The sequence below is a fragment of the Ranitomeya variabilis genome, chromosome 6, assembly GCF_051348905.1.
Source record: "Ranitomeya variabilis isolate aRanVar5 chromosome 6, aRanVar5.hap1, whole genome shotgun sequence".
Classification (NCBI taxonomy): domain Eukaryota; kingdom Metazoa; phylum Chordata; class Amphibia; order Anura; family Dendrobatidae; genus Ranitomeya; species Ranitomeya variabilis.
The window spans coordinates 224,455,426-224,478,900 of NC_135237.1; the positions used below are offsets into that span (position 1 = coordinate 224,455,426).

At 45.2% G+C, this 23,475-nt stretch overlaps 1 protein-coding gene across 1 annotated transcript in view; it reads right to left on the reverse strand.

The window, feature by feature from the left end:
• TRIO (trio Rho guanine nucleotide exchange factor) overlaps positions 1-23,475 on the reverse strand; it is a 3,555,343-nt gene that overhangs the window by 362,456 nt on the left and 3,169,412 nt on the right. Inside the window, 1 exon segment of the mRNA XM_077269474.1 lies at positions 20,738-20,788. Within this exon segment, the coding sequence (XP_077125589.1) occupies positions 20,738-20,788 (51 nt within the window).

The window sequence follows — 23,475 nt, forward strand, 5'->3', positions numbered from 1 at the left end:
ATCCAGGAGAATCTGGCAAGAGGGTTCATTAGGAAGTCAGTGTCACCTGCAGGGGCGGGGTTCTTCTTCGTGCAGAAGAAGAATGGAGAATTACGACCATGCATAGATTACAGGGGTCTTAACGCCATCACCATTAAGAATAAGTACCCATTGCCCCTGATTTCGGAGCTCTTTGATAGACTACGGGGAGCAAGGGTATTTACCAAATTAGATCTGCGGGGTGCTTATAACCTGATTCGCATCCGTGAGGGGGATGAATGGAAGATGGCTTTTAATACCAGGGATGGGCACTATGAATATCTGGTGATGCCCTTCGGGCTCTGTAATGCCCCAGCCGTTTTCCAAGACTTTGTTAATGAAATCTTCCGGGATATGCTCTCCACCTCGGACGTAGTCTATCTGGATGATATTCTCATCTTCTCTCCAGATATTGACTCCCACCGGAGAGATGTTGGCAGAGTCTTCGACCTCTTACGGGCAAATTCCCTCTATGCAAAGTTGGAGAAGTGTATGTTTGAGCAGGATTCTTTACCTTTCCTGGGCTATATCATCTCCGCCCAGGGATTGGCTTATTCATCCCGCCAAACTACAGGCTGTGATGGACTGGCAAGAACCCCATTCTCTTAAAGCGATGCAGTGCTTTATGGGGTTCATTAATTACTATCGACAGTTCATTCCCCACTTCTCAACTTTGGTAGTTCCCTTGTGTCAGGACTCTGAACATTCTTTATTACCTTTTGTGCATTACTGCCCTTTTCCAAGATGGCGTCTTTGGTCTCATGTGCACTGTGTCTTCCTGCTATAAAACTCCACCCCAGCCTTAAGTCTGTGCTAGAGTATTCTGCCTTGCATCCAGCTCCTGACCTCTGGTTACTCCCTGGCTATATACCTGCTCCTGTGAACCTGTGGGGTTATCCTGCTACTCTGCTCTGAGTTCCTGCTGCATACACAAGTTTCCAGTAATCCTCCTTCATCTGCTGCTCGTGTTTACTTCCATCTGCATTTGCTGGACATGTAAGCTGTTGCTGCTCTGCTTGAACCTGAGACTAATAACCAGGCCTCCCTGGTTGAGCTAAGATATTATTTGAACTGCCTTATAAGCATATCTATCTGTGTTTTGGACTAAGCAAGGACTTATTCGTGTCAAGTATCCTCAAGAATAATTGTGCTTCATAGACTTTCTGCGTGATTGCATTTTCCTCTGAAGTTTCCTATAGACTGCTAAGCTGCATTTAATATTTACTCCAAGTGTTGTGGATTTGAGTTTCTCTCTGCACCTGTTTGAATCACCGTGTGATAATATAGACTTTACCACTTATAAAACTGTGTCCTGTAGTTGTCTTGTTCCATGCAAAGAGTCTCCTGAGTTATCCCCTATAATTATTACACCTTGGTAGCCAATCCTGTTGTGAAATTGGATTTTGGGCTCCCCCGGTGGCCACTGGTGGAATTGAACTGGTGTGCATCATCCCCTCTGTTCACCTGCTTCCATCAGGATGTGGGAGTCGCTATTTAACCTTGCTCCTCTGTCACTTCCATGCCGGTCAACATTGTAATCAGAAGCCTTTCTGTGCATGTTCCTGCTACTAGACAACTCCCAGCTAAGTCGGACTTTTGTCCTTGTTTGTTTTTTGCATTTTGTTCCAGTTCACAGCTGTAGTTTCGTTTCTGTGTCTGGAAAGCTCTTGTGATCTGAAATTGCCACTCTGATGTTATGAGTTAATACCAGAGTCTTAAAGTAATTTCAGGATGGTGTGTTGATAGGGTTTTCAGCTGACCATGAAAGTGCCCTTTCTGTCTTCCTGCTATCTAGTAAGCGGACCTCAATTTTGCTAAACCTATTTTCATACTACGTTTGTCATTTCATCTAAAATCACCGCCAATATATGTGGGGGCCTCTGTCTGCCTATCGGGGAAATTTCTCTAGAGGTGAGCCAGGACTATATTTTCCTCTGCCAGGATTAGTTAGTCCTCCGGCCGGCGCTGGGCGTCTAGGGATAAAAAACGTAGGCAACGCTACCCGGCTACTGTTAGTTGTGCGGCAGGTTTAGTTCATGGTCAGTTTAGTTTCCATCCTTCCAAGAGCTAGTTCTTATGTTTGCTGGGCTATGTTCTCTTGCCATTGAGAACCATAACAGTTTGACCGGCCCAAAAAGGGTTAAATTAATTGACAGAGAAAGGAGAGAAAAGAGAAGTCTGCTGAAGATTTTTTTTTTTTTTTTTTTTCCCTTCAGTTCTGAGTGTGCTTGTAATTGAATCTCTTGCAAGTCTGCCTATATTGCAGCCTTTCTCTCTCTCTCTCTCCTTCTAATCCTGGAATGGCTCTGTGTTCACCTGTTTAAAATGGATATTCAGAGTTTAGCTGCAGGTTTGAATAATCTCACCACGAAAGTTCAAAATTTACAAGATTTTGTTGTTCATGTTCCTATATCTGAACCTAGAATTCCTTTGCCTGAATTTTTCTCGGGGAATAGATCTTGCTTTCAAAATTTCAAAAATAATTGCAAGTTGTTTTTGTCCCTGAAATCTCGCTCTGCTGGAGATCCTGCTCAGCAGGTCAGGATTGTGATTTCCTTGCTCCGGGGCGACCCTCAGGATTGGGCTTTTGCATTGGCTCCAGGGGATCCTGCGTTGCTCAATGTGGATGCGTTTTTTCTGGCCTTGGGGTTGCTTTATGAGGAACCTCAGTTAGAGCTTCAGGCGGAAAAGGCCTTGATGTCCCTATCTCAGGGGCAAGACGAAGCTGAAATATACTGCCAGAAATTCCGTAAATGGGCTGTGCTTACTCAGCGGAATGAGTGCGCCCTGGCGGCGAATTTCAGAGAGGGTCTCTCTGATGCCATTAAGGATGTTATGGTGGGGTTCCCTGTGCCTGCGGGTCTGAATGAGTCCATGACAATGGCTATCCAGATCGATAGGCGTCTGCGGGAGCGCAAACCTGTGCACCATTTGGCGGTGTCTACTGAGAAGACGCCAGAGAATATGCAATGTGATAGAATTCTGTCCAGAAGTGAACGGCAGAATTTTAGACGAAAAAATGGGTTGTGCTTCTATTGCGGTGATTCAACTCATGTTATATCAGCATGCTCTAAGCGTACTAAGAAGCTTGATAAGTCTGTTTCAATTGGCACTTTACAGTCTAAGTTTATTCTATCTGTGACCCTGATTTGTTCTTTATCATCTATTACCGCGGATGCCTATGTCGACTCTGGCGCCGCTTTGAGTCTTATGGATTGGTCCTTTGCCAAACGCTGTGGGTATGATTTGGAGCCTCTTGAAACTCCTATACCCCTGAAGGGGATTGACTCCACCCCATTGGCTAGTAATAAACCACAATACTGGACACAAGTAACTATGCGGATTAATCCGGATCATCAGGAGATTATTCGCTTTCTTGTGCTGTATAACCTACATGATGTGTTGGTGCTTGGATTGCCATGGCTGCAATCTCATAACCCAGTCCTTGACTGGAAAGCTATGTCTGTGTTAAGCTGGGGATGTAAGGGGACGCATGGGGACGTACCTGTGGTTTCCATTTCATCATCTATTCCCTCTGAGATTCCTGAATTTTTGACTGAATATCGTGACGTTTTTGAAGAACCTAAGCTTGGTTCATTACCTCCGCACCGGGAGTGCGATTGTGCCATAGATTTGATTCCGGGTAGTAAATACCCTAAGGGTCGTTTATTTAATGGAGTGCGATTGTGCCATAGATTTGATTCCGGGTAGTAAATACCCTAAGGGTCGTTTATTTAATCTGTCTGTGCCTGAACATGCTGCTATGCGAGAATATATAAAGGAGTCCTTGGAAAAGGGACATATTCGTCCTTCGTCATCTCCCTTAGGAGCCGGTTTTTTCTTTGTGGCTAAGAAAGATGGCTCTTTGAGACCGTGTATTGATTATCGGCTTTTGAATAAAATCACGGTTAAATATCAATATCCGTTGCCACTGCTGACTGATTTGTTTGCTCGCATAAAGGGGGCCAAGTGGTTCTCTAAGATAGATCTCCGTGGGGCGTATAATTTGGTGCGAATTAAGCAGGGGGATGAGTGGAAGACCGCATTTAATACGCCCGAGGGCCACTTTGAGTATTTGGTGATGCCTTTTGGTCTTTCAAATGCCCCTTCAGTCTTTCAGTCCTTTATGCATGACATTTTCCGTGATTATTTGGATAAATTTATGATTGTGTATCTGGATGATATTTTGATTTTTTCGGATGACTGGGACTCTCATGTCCAGCAGGTCAGGAGGGTTTTTCAGGTTTTGCGGTCTAATTCCTTGTGTGTGAAGGGTTCTAAGTGCGTTTTTGGGGTTCAAAAGATTTCCTTTTTGGGATATATTTTTTCCCCCTCTCCCATCGAGATGGATCCTGTCAAGGTTCAGGCTATTTGTGATTGGACGCAACCCTCTTCTCTTAAGAGTCTTCAGAAATTTTTGGGCTTTGCTAACTTTTATCGTCGATTTATTGCTGGTTTTTCTGATGTTGTTAAACCATTGACTGATTTGACTAAGAAGGGTGCTGATGTTGCTGATTGGTCCCCTGCTGCTGTGGAGGCCTTTCGGGAGCTTAAGCGCCGCTTTTCTTCCGCCCCTGTGTTGCGTCAGCCTGATGTTGCTCTTCCTTTTCAGGTTGAGGTTGACGCTTCTGAAATCGGAGCTGGGGCAGTTTTGTCGCAGAGAAGTTCCGATTGTTCCGTGATGAGACCTTGTGCCTTTTTCTCGCGTAAATTTTCGCCCGCCGAGCGGAATTATGATGTTGGGAATCGGGAGCTTTTGGCCATGAAGTGGGCTTTTGAGGAGTGGCGTCATTGGCTTGAGGGGGCTAGACATCAGGTGGTGGTATTGACTGACCACAAAAATCTAATTTATCTTGAGTCCGCCAGACGCCTGAATCCTAGACAGGCGCGCTGGTCGTTGTTTTTCTCTCGGTTTAATTTTGTGGTGTCCTACCTGCCGGGTTCTAAGAATGTTAAGGCGGATGCCCTTTCTAGGAGTTTTGAGCCTGACTCCCCTGGTAACTCTGAACCTACAGGTATCCTTAAGGATGGAGTGATATTGTCTGCCGTTTCTCCAGACCTGCGGCGGGCCTTGCAGGAGTTTCAGGCGGATAAACCTGATCGTTGCCCACCTGGTAGACTGTTTGTTCCTGATGATTGGACCAGTAGAGTCATTTCTGAGGTTCATTCTTCTGCGTTGACAGGTCATCCTGGAATCTTTGGTACCAGGGATTTGGTGGCAAGGTCCTTCTGGTGGCCTTCCCTGTCTCGAGATGTGCGAGGCTTTGTGCAGTCTTGTGACGTTTGTGCTCGGGCCAAGCCTTGTTGTTCTCGGGCTAGTGGATTGTTGTTGCCCTTGCCTATCCCGAAGAGGCCCTGGACGCACATCTCGATGGATTTTATTTCGGATCTTCCTGTTTCTCAGAAGATGTCTGTCATCTGGGTGGTGTGTGACCGTTTCTCTAAGATGGTCCATTTGGTTCCCCTGCCTAAGTTGCCTTCTTCTTCCGAGTTGGTTCCTCTGTTTTTTCAAGATGTGGTCCGTTTGCATGGTATTCCGGAGAATATCGTTTCTGACAGAGGAACCCAATTCGTGTCTAGATTTTGGCGAGCATTCTGTGCTAGGATGGGCATAGATTTGTCTTTCTCGTCTGCTTTCCATCCTCAGACTAATGGCCAGACCGAGCGGACGAATCAGACCTTGGAGACATATTTGAGGTGTTTTGTGTCTGCAGATCAGGATGATTGGGTTGCTTTTTTGCCTTTAGCGGAGTTTGCCCTCAATAATCGGGCCAGCTCTGCCACCTTGGTGTCTCCTTTTTTCTGTAATTCGGGGTTTCATCCTCGATTTTCTTCTGGTCAGGTGGAATCTTCGGATTGTCCTGGAGTGGATGCTGTGGTGGAGAGGTTGCATCAGATTTGGGGGCAGGTAGTGGACAATTTGAAGTTGTCCCAGGAGAAGACTCAGCTTTTTGCCAACCGCCGGCGTCGGGTTGGTCCTCGGCTTTGTGTTGGGGACTTGGTGTGGTTGTCTTCTCGTTTTGTCCCTATGAGGGTTTCTTCTCCTAAGTTTAAGCCTCGGTTCATCGGGCCGTACAAGATATTGGAGATTCTTAACCCTGTGTCCTTCCGTTTGGACCTCCCTGCATCTTTTTCTATTCATAATGTTTTTCATCGGTCATTGTTGCGCAGGTATGAGGTACCGGTTGTGCCTTCCGTTGAGCCTCCTGCTCCGGTGTTGGTTGAGGGCGAGTTGGAGTACATTGTGGAAAAAATCTTGGACTCCCGTGTTTCCAGACGGAAACTCCAGTATCTGGTCAAATGGAAGGGATACGGTCAGGAGGATAATTCTTGGGTGACTGCCTCTGATGTTCATGCCTCCGATCTGGTCTGTGCCTTTCATAGGGCTCATCCTGATCGCCCTGGTGGTTCTGGTGAGGGTTCGGTGCCCCCTCCTTGAGGGGGGGGGGTACTGTTGTGAAATTGGATTTTGGGCTCCCCCGGTGGCCACTGGTGGAATTGAACTGGTGTGCATCATCCCCTCTGTTCACCTGCTTCCATCAGGATGTGGGAGTCGCTATTTAACCTTGCTCCTCTGTCACTTCCATGCCGGTCAACATTGTAATCAGAAGCCTTTCTGTGCATGTTCCTGCTACTAGACAACTACCAGCTAAGTCGGACTTTTGTCCTTGTTTGTTTTTTGCATTTTGTTCCAGTTCACAGCTGTAGTTTCGTTTCTGTGTCTGGAAAGCTCTTGTGATCTGAAATTGCCACTCTGATGTTATGAGTTAATACCAGAGTCTTAAAGTAATTTCAGGATGGTGTGTTGATAGGGTTTTCAGCTGACCATGAAAGTGCCCTTTCTGTCTTCCTGCTATCTAGTAAGCGGACCTCAATTTTGCTAAACCTATTTTCATACTACGTTTGTCATTTCATCTAAAATCACCGCCAATATATGTGGGGGCCTCTGTCTGCCTATCGGGAAAATTTCTCTAGAGGTGAGCCAGGACTATATTTTCCTCTGCCAGGATTAGTTAGTCCTCCGGCCGGCGCTGGGCGTCTAGGGATAAAAAACGTAGGCAACGCTACCCGGCTACTGTTAGTTGTGCGGCAGGTTTAGTTCATGGTCAGTTTAGTTTCCATCCTTCCAAGAGCTAGTTCTTATGTTTGCTGGGCTATGTTCTCTTGCCATTGAGAACCATAACACAATCCCAAATTGTGGTCTGAAGAGGTCTCCAAGGCTTTCTCTTCTATTAAGTCTCATTTTGCTTGCACTCCCATCCTACATCGTCCCGATGTTGATAAGCCGTTTATAATGGAGGTGGATGCCTCATCCCTTGGTGCTGGAGCAGTCCTCTTCCAAAAGGATGCTCAAGGTCGGAAGCATCCTTGCTTCTTTTTCTCTAAGACCTTCACACCAGCGGAGAGAAATTATTCCATCGGGGACAGGGAGTTGCTAGCAATCAAGTTAGCCTTCTCGGAGTGGAGACATCTTTTGGAGGGGGCTCGCTTTCCCTTTCAAGTCTTTACGGACCACAAAAATTTGGTTTATTTACAAACAGCCCAGCGGCTAAATTCTCGTCAGGCCAGATGGTCCTTGTTCTTCTCCTGGTTCCACTTCACCCTCAATTATCTCGCTGGGGAGAAGAACATTCGTGCTGATGCCCTCTCTCGCTCCGTTGTGTCTTCTGAGGAGGAGGAAGAGGAGCCTCGGCTTATTGTCCCTTCTGAGAGCCTGAGAACCATAGCTCCGGTGTTGCTAGAATCAGTGCATCTGGAAAAATATTTAAAATACCACCAACCTGTGGTACTCCCAAACAAAGACAAAAAACACACCGTGACCAAACTGGTATGGGAACCTATTAAATCCTACACTGCTACCTGAGCTGGTGCCTGCCTACCTGCGGGGGTTGGCGCCCTAGGGGAAACGTTGTGGCGCCCCCACTCCACGGCGGCTGGCCCTGCGGTCCCTATTGAACCCTGCTGTCCGCCCAGGGTCCCACTGCCCGATAGCACCACTAAAGGAACCCCTCACTGCTAGACATAGATAAGTCCTGCACTTAAGGATTACTAAGCCCCACACCGTGCCATAAAAACAATAAGGAACATGTAGGAGAGATATGTATATAGTGACGGTTAGCATTAAGCAGCCTTGGAGCCCCAGGCTTAAATGAACAATCAAGGCTATTACCAATCTGCTGCATACATACTGACAAAGATACACATAAATATGCTGGTGAGTATGCCTCCGGATAACATATGGCTAATTAATACTCATCCAGCCTCAGCATTCCATCCACCTCTCCCCAGTACCGCCTTAGGTGGTGAAACCCAGCCCAAGAGGTGGCAACTTTGATAGAAAAATTCTACAGAGAGAATGTGAGTGGACATTCCATATGGATGCTATGGCCCCTAAAGGGCTGAATGAACAGTTGTCCTTTGCCTGCTTCCTTTAAGTGGGTGTGTGGGATATGAGTTTTTCTCTAGTCACTTTTAATTTCCCATCTTATCTGTTTGAAAGGAATGGGGTTTTGTATATTCCATGAAAATAAAAAACTGTGGGCCATGTCTGCACCTCAAGAGACAACCCTGGGATAGGGTGCTGCATAGATTGGTATGCTATGATTATCTGTGAATAGAAATCCTCTGATATAGGTTTCCCCTGGGTTAAAAATAGATGTAAAGGTGGTGACCCGGTATGATTTTTTTCAAGAGATGGCTTACATTGTTATAGTCTAGTCATTGGGCCAGCTGGAGTTTATGATTTGGTCCAGTAGGATGTAAGCTCAATGGGCTGAATGATGCGTATCCAGCCGGTAATGGATAGCTGGAGCGCATGATGCGTGCTATCTATACGCAGGCGCGATGAGCCGGGCTACTCACGTGATTTATATGAAGGAGTATGTGCGATACTAGACATGCACGAGAGCCGCCAATGATATCGTGCGATTCTGCATGTAAGTAGGAGCGGCAGTAGACATGCGCGAGAACTGCTTCTGACATCGCGCGATCTTGCATGCGTGCCACGGTGTTTTTGCGTGTCACGGGGATTTTGCGCAGCACATCTCCCAGGCTTGCGTGCCAGTGTGATTCTGCGCAATGTGCCTCCTAAAAGATACGGAGGTGACGTAGGCAGACCGGAAATGGGACGGAGACGCAATCCGGGCGGATCTTTTAAAATCAGAGGTAATGGAATCGGTGGTTCATATGCATCGGATACCATCGGGACACATGTTGTTGGATCAGGGCCTCCTGATGAGCCGAAGAGGCGAAACGCGTTATAGAGGCGGTACTGGGGAGAGGTGGACGGAATGCTGAGGCTGGTTGAGTATTAATTAGCCATATGTTATCCGGAGGCATACTCACCAGCATATTTATGTGTATCTTTGTCAGCATGTATGCAGCAGATTGGTAATAGCATTGATTGTTCATTTAAGCCTGGGGCTCCAAGGCTGCTTATTGCTAACCGTCACTATATACATATATCTCCTACATGTTCCTTATTGTTTTTATGGCACGGTGTGGGGCTTAGTAATCCTTAAGTGCAGGACTTATCTATGTCTAGCAGTGAGGGGTTCCTTTAGTGGTGCTATCGGGCAGTGGGACCCTGGGCGGACAGCAGGGTTCAATAGGGACCGCAGGGCCAGCCGCCGTGGAGTGGGGGCGCCACAACGTTTCCCCTAGGGCGCCAACCCCCGCAGGTAGGCAGGCACCAGCTCAGGTAGCAGTGTAGGATTTAATAGGTTCCCATACCAGTTTGGTCACGGTGTGTTTTTTGTGTCTTTGTTTGGGAGTACCACAGGTTGGTGGTATTTTAAATATTTTTCTAATAAAATAATTTTTACGGGGCATTATATGATTTATGATTATTTAAATACCCTTGTGCATAACTTGAACTTGTTGACTAATCAGAGCATCCGGGCAAGACTTTGGTACCTATTAATTTGCGACCGAAGGTTCTCTCTTGGGCTCATTCATCCAGGGTGGATGGACATTTTGGGACAAAGAGGACATCTGAGCTGCTGGCGAGGACATATTGGTGGCCGCATACGGTCTGTGACGTCATAGATTATATTCGGGCGTGTGTCTCCTGCGCCAAAAATAAGTCTCCTCGACAACGGCCAGCTGGGTTACTTTAACCCTTGCCGGTGGCAGACATGCCCTGGGAGATGGTCTGGATGGATTTTGTGGTGGGCTTGCCCAAGTCTCGAGGCTGTACCATGATTTGGGTTATCACTAGGGTTGAGCGAAACGGATCGTTCATTTTCATAAGTCGCCAACTTTTGGCAAAGTCGGCATCTCATGAAACCGAGCCGATCCCAGCGTTGCATCGGCCATGCGGTACGCGACTTTCGCGCCAAAGTCGCGTTTCAATGACGCTAAAAGCGCCATTTCTCAGCCAATGAAGGTGGACGCAGAGTGTGGGCAGCGTGATGACATAGATCTCAGTCCCCACCATCTTAGAGAAGGGCATTGCAGTGATTGGCTTGCTTTCTGCGGCGTCACAGGGGCTATAAAGGGGCGTTCCCACCGACCGCCATCTTACTGCTGCTGATGTGAGTGTAGGGAGAGGTTGCTGCCGCTTCTTCAGAAGCAGGGATAGTGATAGGCAGGGTACATAAAGCTGCAAACCGCTTGTGCTGTAGCGATTTCCACTGTCCAACACCACCTTTTGTTTGCAGGGACAGTGGAAGCTACATTTTTTTTTCCTCAGCGCTGTCGCTCATTGGGCTGCCCTAGAAGGCTCCCTGACCCTGATAGCTGCGTTGCTGTGCCTGTGTGTGTACGACGCTGTGCAAACCAACTGCTTTTTTCAAAGCACAAATCCTGTATTTCCTTCCTTTCTGCACAGCTATCTTGTGTGTTTGTCCACACTTTTGTGTGCAGCAGTCCTTTTTCTAGCTGCCTGCCATACTTTTCTGAGATAACTGCAGGGAGATAAATATTGGCAAGTCTGCCTCCGTGCCATTGCTGTGGGTGGCATCTCACTCTCATTGTGTGGCACCGAAAAAACCACTGTGATACTTGGCCATTTTTTTTTTTTGTCTAAATTCTCCCTTTTCAAAAAAAAAAAGTTAGTGGGAGATAAATCTTGGCAAGTCTGCCTCCGTGCCAGTCCTGTGTGTGGCATCTGTCTCTCATTGTGTGGCACCGAAAAAACCACTGTGTGATACTTGGCCATTTTTTGTTTTTTTTGGCTAAATTCTCCCTTTTCAAAAAAAAAATAGTTAGTGGGAGATAAATCTTGGCAAGTCTGCCTCCGTGCCAGTCCTGTGTGTGGCTTCTGTCTCTCATTGTGTCCCACCGAAAAGCAGTGTGTGTGTAATACTGGGCCTTTTTGTTTTTTTTTTGGTAAATTCTCCCTTTTCAAAAAAAAAATAGTTAGTGGGAGATAAATCTTGGCAAGTCTGCCTCCGTGCCAGTCCTGTGTGTGGCATCTGTCTCTCATTGTGTCCCACCGAAAAGCAGTGTGTAATACTGGTCCTTTTTTTTTTTTTTGGTTAAATTCTCCCTTTTCAAAAAAAAAATAGTTAGTGGGAGATAAATCTTGGCAAGTCTGCCTCCGTGCCAGTCCTGTGTGTGGCATCTGTCTCTCATTGAGTCCCACCGAAAAGCAGTGTGTAATACTGGTTCTTTTTTTTTGGGGGGGGGGTAAATTCTCCCTTTTCAAAAAAAAAAAAGTTATTGGGAGATAAATATTGGCAAGTCTGCCTCCGTGCCATTGCTGTGGGTGGCATCTCACTCTCATTGTGTGGCACCGAAAAAACCACTGTGTGATACTTGGCCCTTTTTTTTTTTTTTGTCAAAATTCTCCCTTTTCCAAAAAAAAAGTTAGTGGGAGATAAATCTTGGCAAGTCTTCCTCCGTGCCATTGCTGTGGGTGGCATCTCACTCTCATTGTGTGGCACCGAAAAAACCACTGTGTGATACTTGGCCATTTTTTGGGGTTTTTTTGGCTAAATTCTCCCTTTTCAAAAAAAAATAGTTAGTGGGAGATAAATCTTGGCAAGTCTGCCTCCGTGCCAGTCCTGTGTGTGGCTTCTGTCTCTCATTGTGTCCCACCGAAAAGCAGTGTGTGTATAATACTGGGCCTTTTTGTTTTTTTTTGGTAAATTCTCCCTTTTCAAAAAAAAAATAGTTAGTGGGAGATAAATATTGGCAAGTCTGCCTCCGTGCCAGTCCTGTGTGTGGCATCTGTCTCTCATTTTGTCCCACCGAAAAGCAGTGTGTAATACTGGTCCTTTTTTTTTTTTTGGTTAAATTCTCCCTTTTCAAAAAAAAAAAAGTTAGTGGGAGATAAATCTTGGCAAGTCTGCCTCCGTGCCAGTCCTGTGTGTGGCATCTGTCTCTCATTGTGTCCCATCGAAAAGCAGTGTGTAATACTGGTTCTTTTTTTTTGTGGGGGGGGGTAAATTCTCCCTTTTCAAAAAAAAATAGTTATTGGGAGATAAATATTGGCAAGTCTGCCTCCGTGCCATTGCTGTGGGTGGCATCTCACTCTCATTGTGTGGCACCGAAAAAACCACTGTGTGATACTTGGCCATTTTTTTTTTTTGTCTAAATTCTCCCTTTTCCAAAAAAAAAGTTAGTGGGAGATAACTCTTGGCAAGTCTGCCTCCGTGCCATTGCTGTGGGTGGCATCTCACTCTCATTGTGTCCCACCGAAAAGCAGTGTGTAATACTGGTTCTTTTTTTTTTTTTGGCTAAATTCTCCCTTTTCAAAAAAAAAATAGTTAGTGGGAGATAAATATTGGCAAGTCTGCCTCCGTGCCAGTCCTGTGTGTGGCATCTGTCTCTCATTGTGTCCCACCGAAAAGCAGTGTGTAATACTGGTCCTTTTTTTTGGGGGGGGGGTTAAATTCTCCCTTTTCAAAAAAAAAATAGTTAGTGGGAGATAAATATTGGCAAGTCTGCCTCCGTGCCAGTCCTGTGTGTGGCATCTGTCTCTCATTGTGTCCCACCGAAAAGCAGTGTGTAATACTGGTCCTTTTTTTTTGGGGGGGGGTTAAATTCTCCCTTTTCAAAAAAAAAATAGTTAGTGGGAGATAAATATTGGCAAGTCTGCCTCCGTGCCAGTCCTGTGTGTGGCATCTGTCTCTCATTGTGTCCCACCGAAAAGCAGTGTGTGTGTAATACTTGGCTTTTTTTTTTTTTTTTGGTAAATTCTCCCTTTTCAAAAAAAAAAAAATTAGTGGGAGATAAATATTGGCAAGTCTGCTTGAGTGCTTCTCCTGTGTGTGCCATCTGTCTCAAATTTTTGGGGCACAGAAAACCGAGTGTGTAACATTGGGCCTGATTTTCCTTTCAGTGTCAGGCACCTATAAAGGTATATATAAATTCTACAGAAGTTTGAGTTCACCTTATAAGTTGTTTTACAGTAACAAATAGCGTTACTTTGGTTACGTTTTGCAAACAATGAGGAAGTCTAGTGGAAGAGGTCGTGGCCGTGGGCGGTCATTGTCAGCTGGTAATGATGGTAGTGGTGGTGGAGCATCAGGTGGTCGTGGTAAAAGCAGTACAGCACCTAAGTTTCGAGTTGTTGAGCCAAAAACATCATCTGCCTACACAAAGCCTCGAACGCTCTCTTTTCTGGGAGTAGGAAAACCACTTTTGAAGCCGGAGCAGGAGGAACAAGTATTGGCTTTCATTGCTCACTCTGCCTCTAGCTCTTTCGCCTCCTCCTCGGAAAGTGCCAAATGTCAGAGCAGTGCATCATCAATGGATGCTCCCGGTCAGGAACAAGTCGCTTCCCTGTGTCCTTCACCCAGAACAACAGTGAAGGATGCGTCAGTCGACACAACATGGAGCTCTTTACACATACCGTTCCTGGGTTAGACAGTGAAACAGTTAACAGGCCATGCCCATTAGAAGTTGAATCGGACATGGAGTGCACAGATGCACAGCCACAGCCAGATTACTATGCTGTTCCTTTGACTCAGACAAGAACATTGCCCTCACAGTGTACTAAGGCAGAATCAAACCCAGCGGAGACTATGGTGCCCCGTCACGAACGCTATACCACCGGCTTACACGGTGACACAGACGAAGTTGCACACGACATAGAAGAGGAGGTCATAGATGACCCAGTTGTTGACCCCGATTGGCAGTCATTGGGGGAACAGGGTGCAGGCGGCAGTAGTTCAGAAGCGGAGGAGGAGGAGCCGCAGCAGGCATCAACATCACAACAGGTTCCATCTACCGGGCCCGTATCTGGCCAAAAACGCGTGGCAAAACCAAAACCTGTTGGAGGACAGCGTGGCCATCCGGTTAAAGAAGCTCAGTCTGCAATGCCTGAAAAGTTATCCGATAGTAGAAAGAGTGCAGTCTGGCATTTTTTTAAACAACATCCAAATGATCAGCGCAAAGTCATCTGTCAAAAATGTTCAACTACCTTAAGCAGAGGTCAGAATCTTAAAAGTCTAAATACAAGTTGCATGCATAGACATTTATCCACCATGCATTTGCAAGCCTGGAATAACTACCAAATGTCCCTAAAGGTTGCAGCACCCTCGGCCAATGAAGCTATTCAGCAACGCTACATCCCTTCCCTCACTGTAAACCCACCATTTCCCGCACCACCGGCAGTATCTGTGCAGCTTTCGTCGCCAGGCCAAAGCAGTCAGGGAATCACCAGGTTTGCAGTAGGAAACACTGCATGTAGGGCACCGGCAAGAATACCATCTCCAACCCTCTCTCAGTCTGCCATGTCCACCGGCACCACTGCTAGTTCCACGATCTCCAGCTCTCCAGTCCAGCTCACCCTACATGAGACTCTTGTTAGGAAAAGGAAGTACTCATCCTCGCATACGCGTACACAGGGTTTGAACGCCCACATTGCTAGACTAATCTCATTAGAGATGATGCCCTACCGGTTAGTTGAAAGCGAAGCTTTCAAAGCGCTGATGGACTATGCTGTACCACGCTACGAGCTACCCAGTCGGCACTTCTTTTCTAGAAAAGCCATCCCAGCCCTCCAACAGCATGTTAAAGACCGCATCGTCCATGCACTCAGGCAGTCTGTGACTACAAAGGTGCACCTGACAACAGATGCATGGACCAGTAGGCATGGCCAGGGACGTTACGTGTCCATCACGGCACACTGGGTGAATGTGGTGGATGCAGGGTCCACAGGGGACAGCAATATTGGGACAGTTTTGCCTAGTCCACGGTCAAGGAAAGAGTTGGCTGTAGGCGTTCGCACCCCCTCCTCCTCTTCCTCCTCCTCATGCAGAAGCGAGAGCTCGTCCACACACCGCAGTCGCACATCCACTCCATCCGCAGCTGCCACTGTTGCACACCAGGTGTGCCATTATGGGACAGCTAGTGGCAAGCGTCAGCAGGCTGTATTGGCAATGAAGTGTTTGGGCAACAACAGACACACCGCGGAAGTTCTGTCCGAGTTCTTGCTGAATGAAACTCAGTCATGGCTGGGCACTGTACATCTTGAGGCAGGCAAGGTTGTGAGTGATAACGGAAGGAATTTCATGGCTGCCATAGCCCTTTCCCAACTGAAACACATTCCTTGCCTGGCTCACACCTTAAACCTGGTGGTGCAGTGCTTCCTGAAAAGTTACCCGGGGTTACCCGACCTGCTCCTCAAAGTGCGCAGACTTTGCTCGCATATCCGCCGTTCGCCCGTACACTCCAGCCGTATGCAGAACTATCAGCGGTCTTTGAACCTTCCCCAGCATCGCCTAATCATCGACATTTCAACAAGGTGGAACTCCACACTGCACATGCTTCAGAGACTGTGCGAACAGAGGCGTGCTGTTATGTTTTTGTGGGAGGATACACATACACGGGCAGGCAGTTGGATGGCAGACATGGAGTTGTCAGGTGTGCAGTGGTCGAAGCTACAAGACCTGTGTCAAGTCCTTCAGTGTTTTGAGGAATGCACAAGGCTGGTTAGTGCAGACAACGCCATAATAAGCATGAGCATCCCCCTAATGCGTCTGCTGATGCAAAGTTTGACGCACATAAAGGAGCAGGCGTCTGCAGCTGAGGAAGAGGAAAGCCTTGATGACAGTCAGCCCTGGTGGAAAATTCCCTATAATGAGGCAGATGGAGGCACTGAGAACGCCATAGGACCTATGTCTGTCTTTTTAGGACTGCATAAAAATGCCTCTAGCCACAGTTTTGTGCACTTCTGAAAAAGACAGACGGAGTCCAGAGTAACTCTGCTGACTCATTATAGTGATTGGATCCATCGGGGGTTTCATCTGTCACGTAGCTCGGAGATTTAGTTGGAAACCCCAAAGTGCTCAGCGTAGAGCGCCAGATAAATGTGATCCGAAACGTTATGTAAAATGTTCCTAATCAAAACTTCAACTCAATCCACAAAAACGCATGCCCTCACTCAGATCTGTCATCTGTTAATAGAAATATAGGGGGCATCCACGTTACTGGTAGTACAAAGTTTCTGGAAAAGTGAAATGGCTACTCGCTCCCCAAAAGAAATTCAGCAAATTCTCTGCTCCCAAATCCAAATGCCCCTCATCCCTTCTGAGCTCCAGTGTGCCTAAACAACATTTAGCACCCACATGTTTGGCATTTCTGTAGTGATGAGAGCCCGCATAATTTATAGGTGCATATCTCCAGAAGCATGAGTTGGGTATAATGTACTGGTCACTAAAACGGCAGTGTGCAATTTTCACTCCGCAACTTCCACTGCTGCCTGTTTCTGGAAAACACTGATGGAGTCAAAATCGTCACTACATCTGTAGATAAATTCCTAAGTGGTTATAATTTTCAAAATGGGGTCCCTTATGGGGGTTCTGCTGTTCTGGCACCTCAGGGGCTCTGCCTGTGTAACATGGCACCCTCAAACAATAAAACAAAGTAATAAAATAAAACAGTAAAATCTGCACTGTAATATGGTGCTACTTCCCTTCTGAGCTTTGCACTGTGCCTCAAAAGTAGATTTCAACCACATGGGGTTTCGCTGAAATTGTACAACAAACCTTGGGGTCCATGTTCTTATTTTGCCCTTCTGTAAATACAAAATTTGTAGCTAAAAAATATTTTTGTGGGGAAAAATGTTATTTTTTTATTTTCAGGCCTTAACATTATATAAACTTCTGTGAAGCACCATGGGATTCAGGGTGCTGAATACACATCTAGATAAGGTCCCAAAAGGGTCTAGTTTCCAAAATGGTGTCATTTGGGGAGGTTTCCACTGTTTAGGCACATCAGGGGCTCTCCAAACACGACATGGTGTCCGCTAATTATTCCATCAAATTTTGCATTAAAAAAGTCAAATGACGATCCTATCCTTACAAGCCCTGACGTAGGCCCAAGCAGTTGTTTTCCTCCACATATGAGGTATCGGTTTACGCAAAAGAAATTGCACAACGAATTGTATGGAGCAATTTCACCTGTTACCATTAAGAAAATACAAAGTATGGAGGTAAAAAAGATTTATTTGGGATAAATAAGGTATTTTTTTTTTATTTCCATGGCTCTACATTATAAACTTCTGTGAAGCACCTGTGGGTTCAAGGTGCTCAATACACATCTAGATAAGTTCCCTAAGTGGTCTAGTTTCCAAAATGATGTCACTTGTGGGGGTTTCCCCTGTATAGGTACATCAGGGGCTCTCCAAATGCGACATGTCAACCGATAATTAATTATTCCAGATATTTTACATGCAAAAAGTCAAATAGCGCTCCTTTCCTTCCAAGCCCTGTCGTGCACCCAAAAAGTTGTTTTCTTCCACATATTGGCTATCTACGCACTCAGAAGAAATTACACAACAAATTGTATGGAGCAATTTCTTTTGTTACCTTTACTAAAATGCCAAATTTGGAGCTGAAAAAGATTTATCTGGGAAAAAAGTGATTTTTTTTTAATTTTTCACAGCTTAACCCCTTTACCCCCAAGGGTGGTTTGCACGTTAATGACCGGGCAAATTTTTACAATTCTGACTACTGTCCCTTTATGAGGTTATAACTCTGGAATGCTTCAACGGATCCTGATGATTCTGACAATGTTTTCTCGTGACATATTGTACTTCATGATAGTGGTAAAATTTATTTGATATTACCTGCATTTATTTATGAAAAAAATGGAAATTTGGCGAAAATTTTGAAAATTTTGCAATTTTCCAACTTTTAATTTTATGCCCTTAAATCAAAGAGATATATCACACAAAATACTTAATAAGTAATATTTCCCACATGTCTACTTTACATCAGCACAATTTTGGAACCAAAATTTTTTTTAGTTAGGGAGTTATAAGGGTTAAAAATTGACCAGCAATTTCTCATTTTTACAACACCATTTTATTTAGGGACCACATCACATTTGAAGTCACTTTGCGGGGTCTATATGATAGAAAATACCCAAGTGTGACACTATTCTAAAAACTGCACCCCTCAGGGTGCTCAAAACCACATTCAAGAAGTTTATTAACCCTTCAGGTGTTTCACAGGAATTTTTGGAATGTTTAACAAAAAATGAACATTTAATTTTTCTTCACAAAAAATTTAATTCAGCTCCAATTTGTTTTATTTTCCCAAGGGTAACAGAAGAAATTGGACACCAAAAGTTGTTATGCAATTTGTCCAGAGTATGCTGATACCCCATGTGTGGGGGTAAACCACTGTTTGGGCGCATGGCAGAGCTCGCAGGAAAGGAGCGCCGTTAGACTTTTCAATGCAAAATTGGCTGGAATTGAGATAGGACGCCATGTCGCGTTTGGAGAGCCCCTGATGTGCCTAAACAGTGGAAACCCCCAATTCTAACTGAGACCCTAACCCAAACACACCCCTAACACTAATCCCAACACCAACCATAACCTTAACCACACCCCTAACCTGAAAACGCCCCTAAACCTAATCCCAACCACACCCCTAACCCTAATCCCAACCCTACCCACACCCCTAACTCCAACACACCCCTAACCCTAATCCCAACCATAACCCTAACCACACCCCCAACCCTGACACACCCCTAACCCTAATCCCAACCGTAAATCTAATCCAAACCCTATCCCTAACTTTAGCCCCATCCCTAACTTTAGCCCCATCCCTAACTTTAGCCCTAACCCTAACTTTAACCCCAACCCTAACTTTGGCCCCAACCCTAACCCTAATGGGAAAATGGAAATAAATACATTTTTTTAATTTTATTATTCTTACCTAACTGAGGGGTTGATGAAGGGGGTTTAATTTACTTTTATAGCGGGTTTTTTAGCGGATGTTTATGATTGGCAGCTGCCACACACTAAAAGACGCTTTTTCTTGCAAAAAAATTGTTTCTGTGTCTCCACATTTTGAGAGCTATAATTTTTCCATATTTTTTTGTCCACAGATTCATGTGATCTCTTGTTTTTTGTGGGACGAGTTGACGGTGTTTTTTGCCTCGTTTATTTATTTTTACGGTGTTCACTGAAGGGGTTAACTAGTGGGACAGTTTTATAGGTCGGGTCATTAAGGATGCGGCAAAACTAAATACTAAATATGAGTACTTTTATTGTTTTTTTATTTAGATAAAGAAATTAATTTATTGGAACAATATTTTAGTCTTTCCTTTTATTTAGGATTTTTTTTTTAACACATGTAAATATATATATATTTTTTTACTTGTTTACGTTGTTCCGGGGGGACATGACTATATAGTGTCAGATCGTTGATCTGACACTTTGCAGTGCACTGTGTCAGATCAGCGATCTGACAGGCACTGCAGAGAGGCTTGCCGGCGCCTGCTCTTAGCAGGTGCTTGCAAGCCGCCTCCCTCCAGGACCCGGAAGGAGCCCCGCAGCCATTTTGGATCCGGGGCCTGCACGGAGGAGGAGGTAGGAGACAGGAGGTAGGTCTCAGGAAAGCACGCAGGGAGCACCCTCCCTGCGCGATGCTTCCCTATGCTGCCAGAACGCTGCAATCATGTTTGATCGCAGTGTTCTGGGGGTTAAAGTGCCAGGAGCGGCCCGTGACTGCTTCTGGCAGATAGTGCCGGATGTCAGCTGTGATAGTCAGCTTACACCTGGCCCCGATCGGCCGCGCTCCTCCCGTGAGCATGGCTGATCGGTGATGACGTACTATCCCGTTGGTGGTCATACGGGCCCATACCACCTCAACGGGATAGTACGTCATATGCCAGAAAGGGGTTAATGTTATAAACTTCTGTGAAGCACCTGTGGGTTGAAGGTACATCTAGATAAGTTCCCTAAGGGGTCTAGTTTCCAAAATGGTGTCACTTGTTGGGGGTTTCCACTGTTTAGCCACATCAGAGTGCTCCGAACATGACATGGCCTCTGCAAATTATGCCAGCAAATTTTACATTCAAAAAGTGAAATGGCCCTCCTTTCCTTCCGAGTCCTGCCGTGTGCCCAAACAGTAGATTAACATTGCTGGACTACATAAGACCCACAACTCCTCCTCCCCCTGTCTATGAACTTGGTGTTGTGGGGTGAGTACAGCTTTGCAGCTCTGCTTTATTCAAAATCTAAAAACTCTGATTGTATCAGCACTGCTGCAACCAGTATACTAAGTGATACATCCTTAGATTAAGCTTCTCTTTGCCTACATTACACTGCTCCCAGATGAGGTAGCAAAAATCTGTTGACAGATTCCCTTTAATGGGAAAGGTGCCTGTGAGCAGATGCAGTAGGAAGTTCTTTCTCTTCATATGTATGAAAATATACTCCTAGTGGTATTTATTCTAATAAATGCAAATCAACATAATCATCAACAACATAATAACTATAAAGAAAACGAGTTTTCCACAAAAAAAAAAGTACCTCCAATTCTGCATCATTTACACAGGCTTTTTTCGAATACTTCAGGAAATCCTACAATACAAAAAAGTAATAACTAACTTAGAATTTAAAACATCCATCTAATATTAAAGAGTACCTTCAACAACATTATACATGTAGAATGGGCAAATCATTATGAAAAGGCCAAAGATCTGCATAAAACATTTTTTTATTTTTTTAAGTTCTTATCTCCAGTGTACAATACTAAATCCAAAATATATTACTTCAGAAAAATGAGATCTGTTTGGTATTACCTGGAAATGGCTGCTACATACTAAATTGAGCCATGCTCTGTAGTTCCGTTCAAAGTATTTACAACCAACGGCCTCTGAAGCTTGAAATAGCTGGTAGGTTAGCAATGAAAAGGTCATCGCTACCTTTGACTAGTCAACCCATTTTATTGAACAGCATTACTAACTCTATGATGGTATTCATTTAAAACTGTACTGGGGGTTGGATACCCATATTCATGCAATGCTGTTCATTTGTCTTATTGTGATATGCACTTTATAGATTCAGACTGAAGGCAGCAAAACCATGAATGAAACACACATGGTAACAAACACTAATGAAACAAGTGTGAAACAAACCAGAATATGTGTTAAATTTTAGATTCCTCAAAGTAACCCATTTTAATCTAATGACAGCTTTACCCCCTGTGCACATGTTGTGGATTCGTGTGCGGATTTTTCTGCGCAGATTCAGAAAAATCCACAGGTAAAATGCCCTGCGTTTTCCCTGCGGATTTACCTCGGTTTTTGTGTGGATTTCACCTGCGTTTTTACACCTGCGGATTCCTATTAAGGAATAGGTGTAAAACGCTGTGGAATCCACGCAAAGAATTGACATGCTGCAGAAAATAAACCTCAGCGTTTCCGCGCTGAATTTTCCGCACTGCGGATTTAGTTTTCCATAGGTTTACATGATACTGTAAACCGTGTGGAAAACTGCTGCGAATCCGCAGCGTCAAATTCGCTGCTGAACCGCAGCCAAATCCACAATGTGTGCACAGACCCTTTACATTCTCTCAAGTAGTTTTATCACTTAGTCACCTAGGAAGCCTTTCCAACAGTATTGAGGAAGTTCCCAGAGGTGCTGAGCATTTGCTGGATCATTTGCCATGATGCTACAGTCCAACGCATCCCAAACCATCTTAACTGAGTTGTAGTCTGGTGATTATGGAGGTCATGTCATCTAACAAAGCACTCCATCCCTCTCCCTCTTGGTCATAGAGCCCTTATATTGCCTCAAGATGTGCTTGTGTCATTATCCTGTTGCAACATAAATGATGGTCCCTCTAAAGGTACCTTCACACTAAACGATATCGCTAGCGATCCGTGACATTGCAGCGTCCTGGATAGCGATATCGTTGAGTGTCACAGGCAGCAGCGATCAGGATCCTGCTGTGATATCGCTGGTCGTTGAAGAAAGTTCAAAACTTTATTTGGTCGTCAGACCGGCGTGTATCGTCGTTTGACACCAAAAGCAACGATGCCAGCGATGTTTTACACTGGTAACCAGGGTAAACATCGGGTTGCTAAGCGCAGGGCCAAGCTTAGTAACCCGATGTTTACCCTGGTTACCAGTGTAAAATGTAAAAAAAACAAACAGTACATACTCACCTTCGCATCCCCCGGCGTCCGCTTCCCACACTGACTGAGCGCCGGCCGTAAAGTGAAAGCACAGCACAGCGGTGACGTCATCGCTCTGCTGTTAGGGCCGGCACTCACAGTCAGTGCAGGGAAGCGGACGCCGGGGGATGCGAAGGTGAGTATGTAGTGTTTCTTTTTTTTACATTTTACACTGGTAACCAGGGTAAACATTGGGTTACTAAGCGCGGCCCTGCGCTTAGTAACCCGATGTTTACCCTGGTTACCTGGGGACCTTGGCATCGTTGGTCGCTGGAGAGCGGTCTGTGTGACAGCTCTCCAGTGACCAAACAGCGACGCTGCAGCGATCGGCATCGTTGTCTGTATTGCTGCAGCGTCGCTTAATGTGAAGGTACCTTAACCACAAACCAGATAAGATGGCATGCCACTGCAATTTTTCAGATTAACTGACCTTCATGTCTTAAAGTAATGAAAGATCGTAGTTTCTCTTTACTTAACATTCTGGCTTAGAACAGTTATGCAATAGGGATCAGCACTGTATTGAACTGTGTGACAACAATGCCTCCGCAAAACTCACCTGATGGTCGGAAACACTTTCTGAAGGTTGGCAATTACACAAATTAAGTCTTGACGAGGCATACCTGTTCATTGGAAGGCATTCTAGCTGACTTCTGATAAAGCTGCTTGAGAGAATACTAAGGGGGTGTAAAATTGTCATCACAGGAAAAGGAGCGTACTTTGAGGAATCTAAGGCGTAACAAATACTCTGTCTTATTTCAAAGGAAAAGGTAGTTGAACTGTATAATGGGTTTGAATGGCTACTAAAGGTAACATCCTCATCTGTGACCTGTTTGCTTGTAATCAGCGTGTGTGCATAAAAGCTGAGTGAGTTTCTTTGAACCACACAGACTCTTGCATCTTTCATCCAGTCACTGATGTTTCTGGATTGTGAGACATGGAGAATGGAAAAAAATTGTCAACAGATCTAAGGAAAAGGTAGTTGAACTGTATAAAACAGGAAAGGGATACAAAAAGATATCCAAGGAATTGATAATGCCAGTCAGCAGCATTCAAACTGTGATTAACAAATGGAAAATCAGGGGCTCTGTA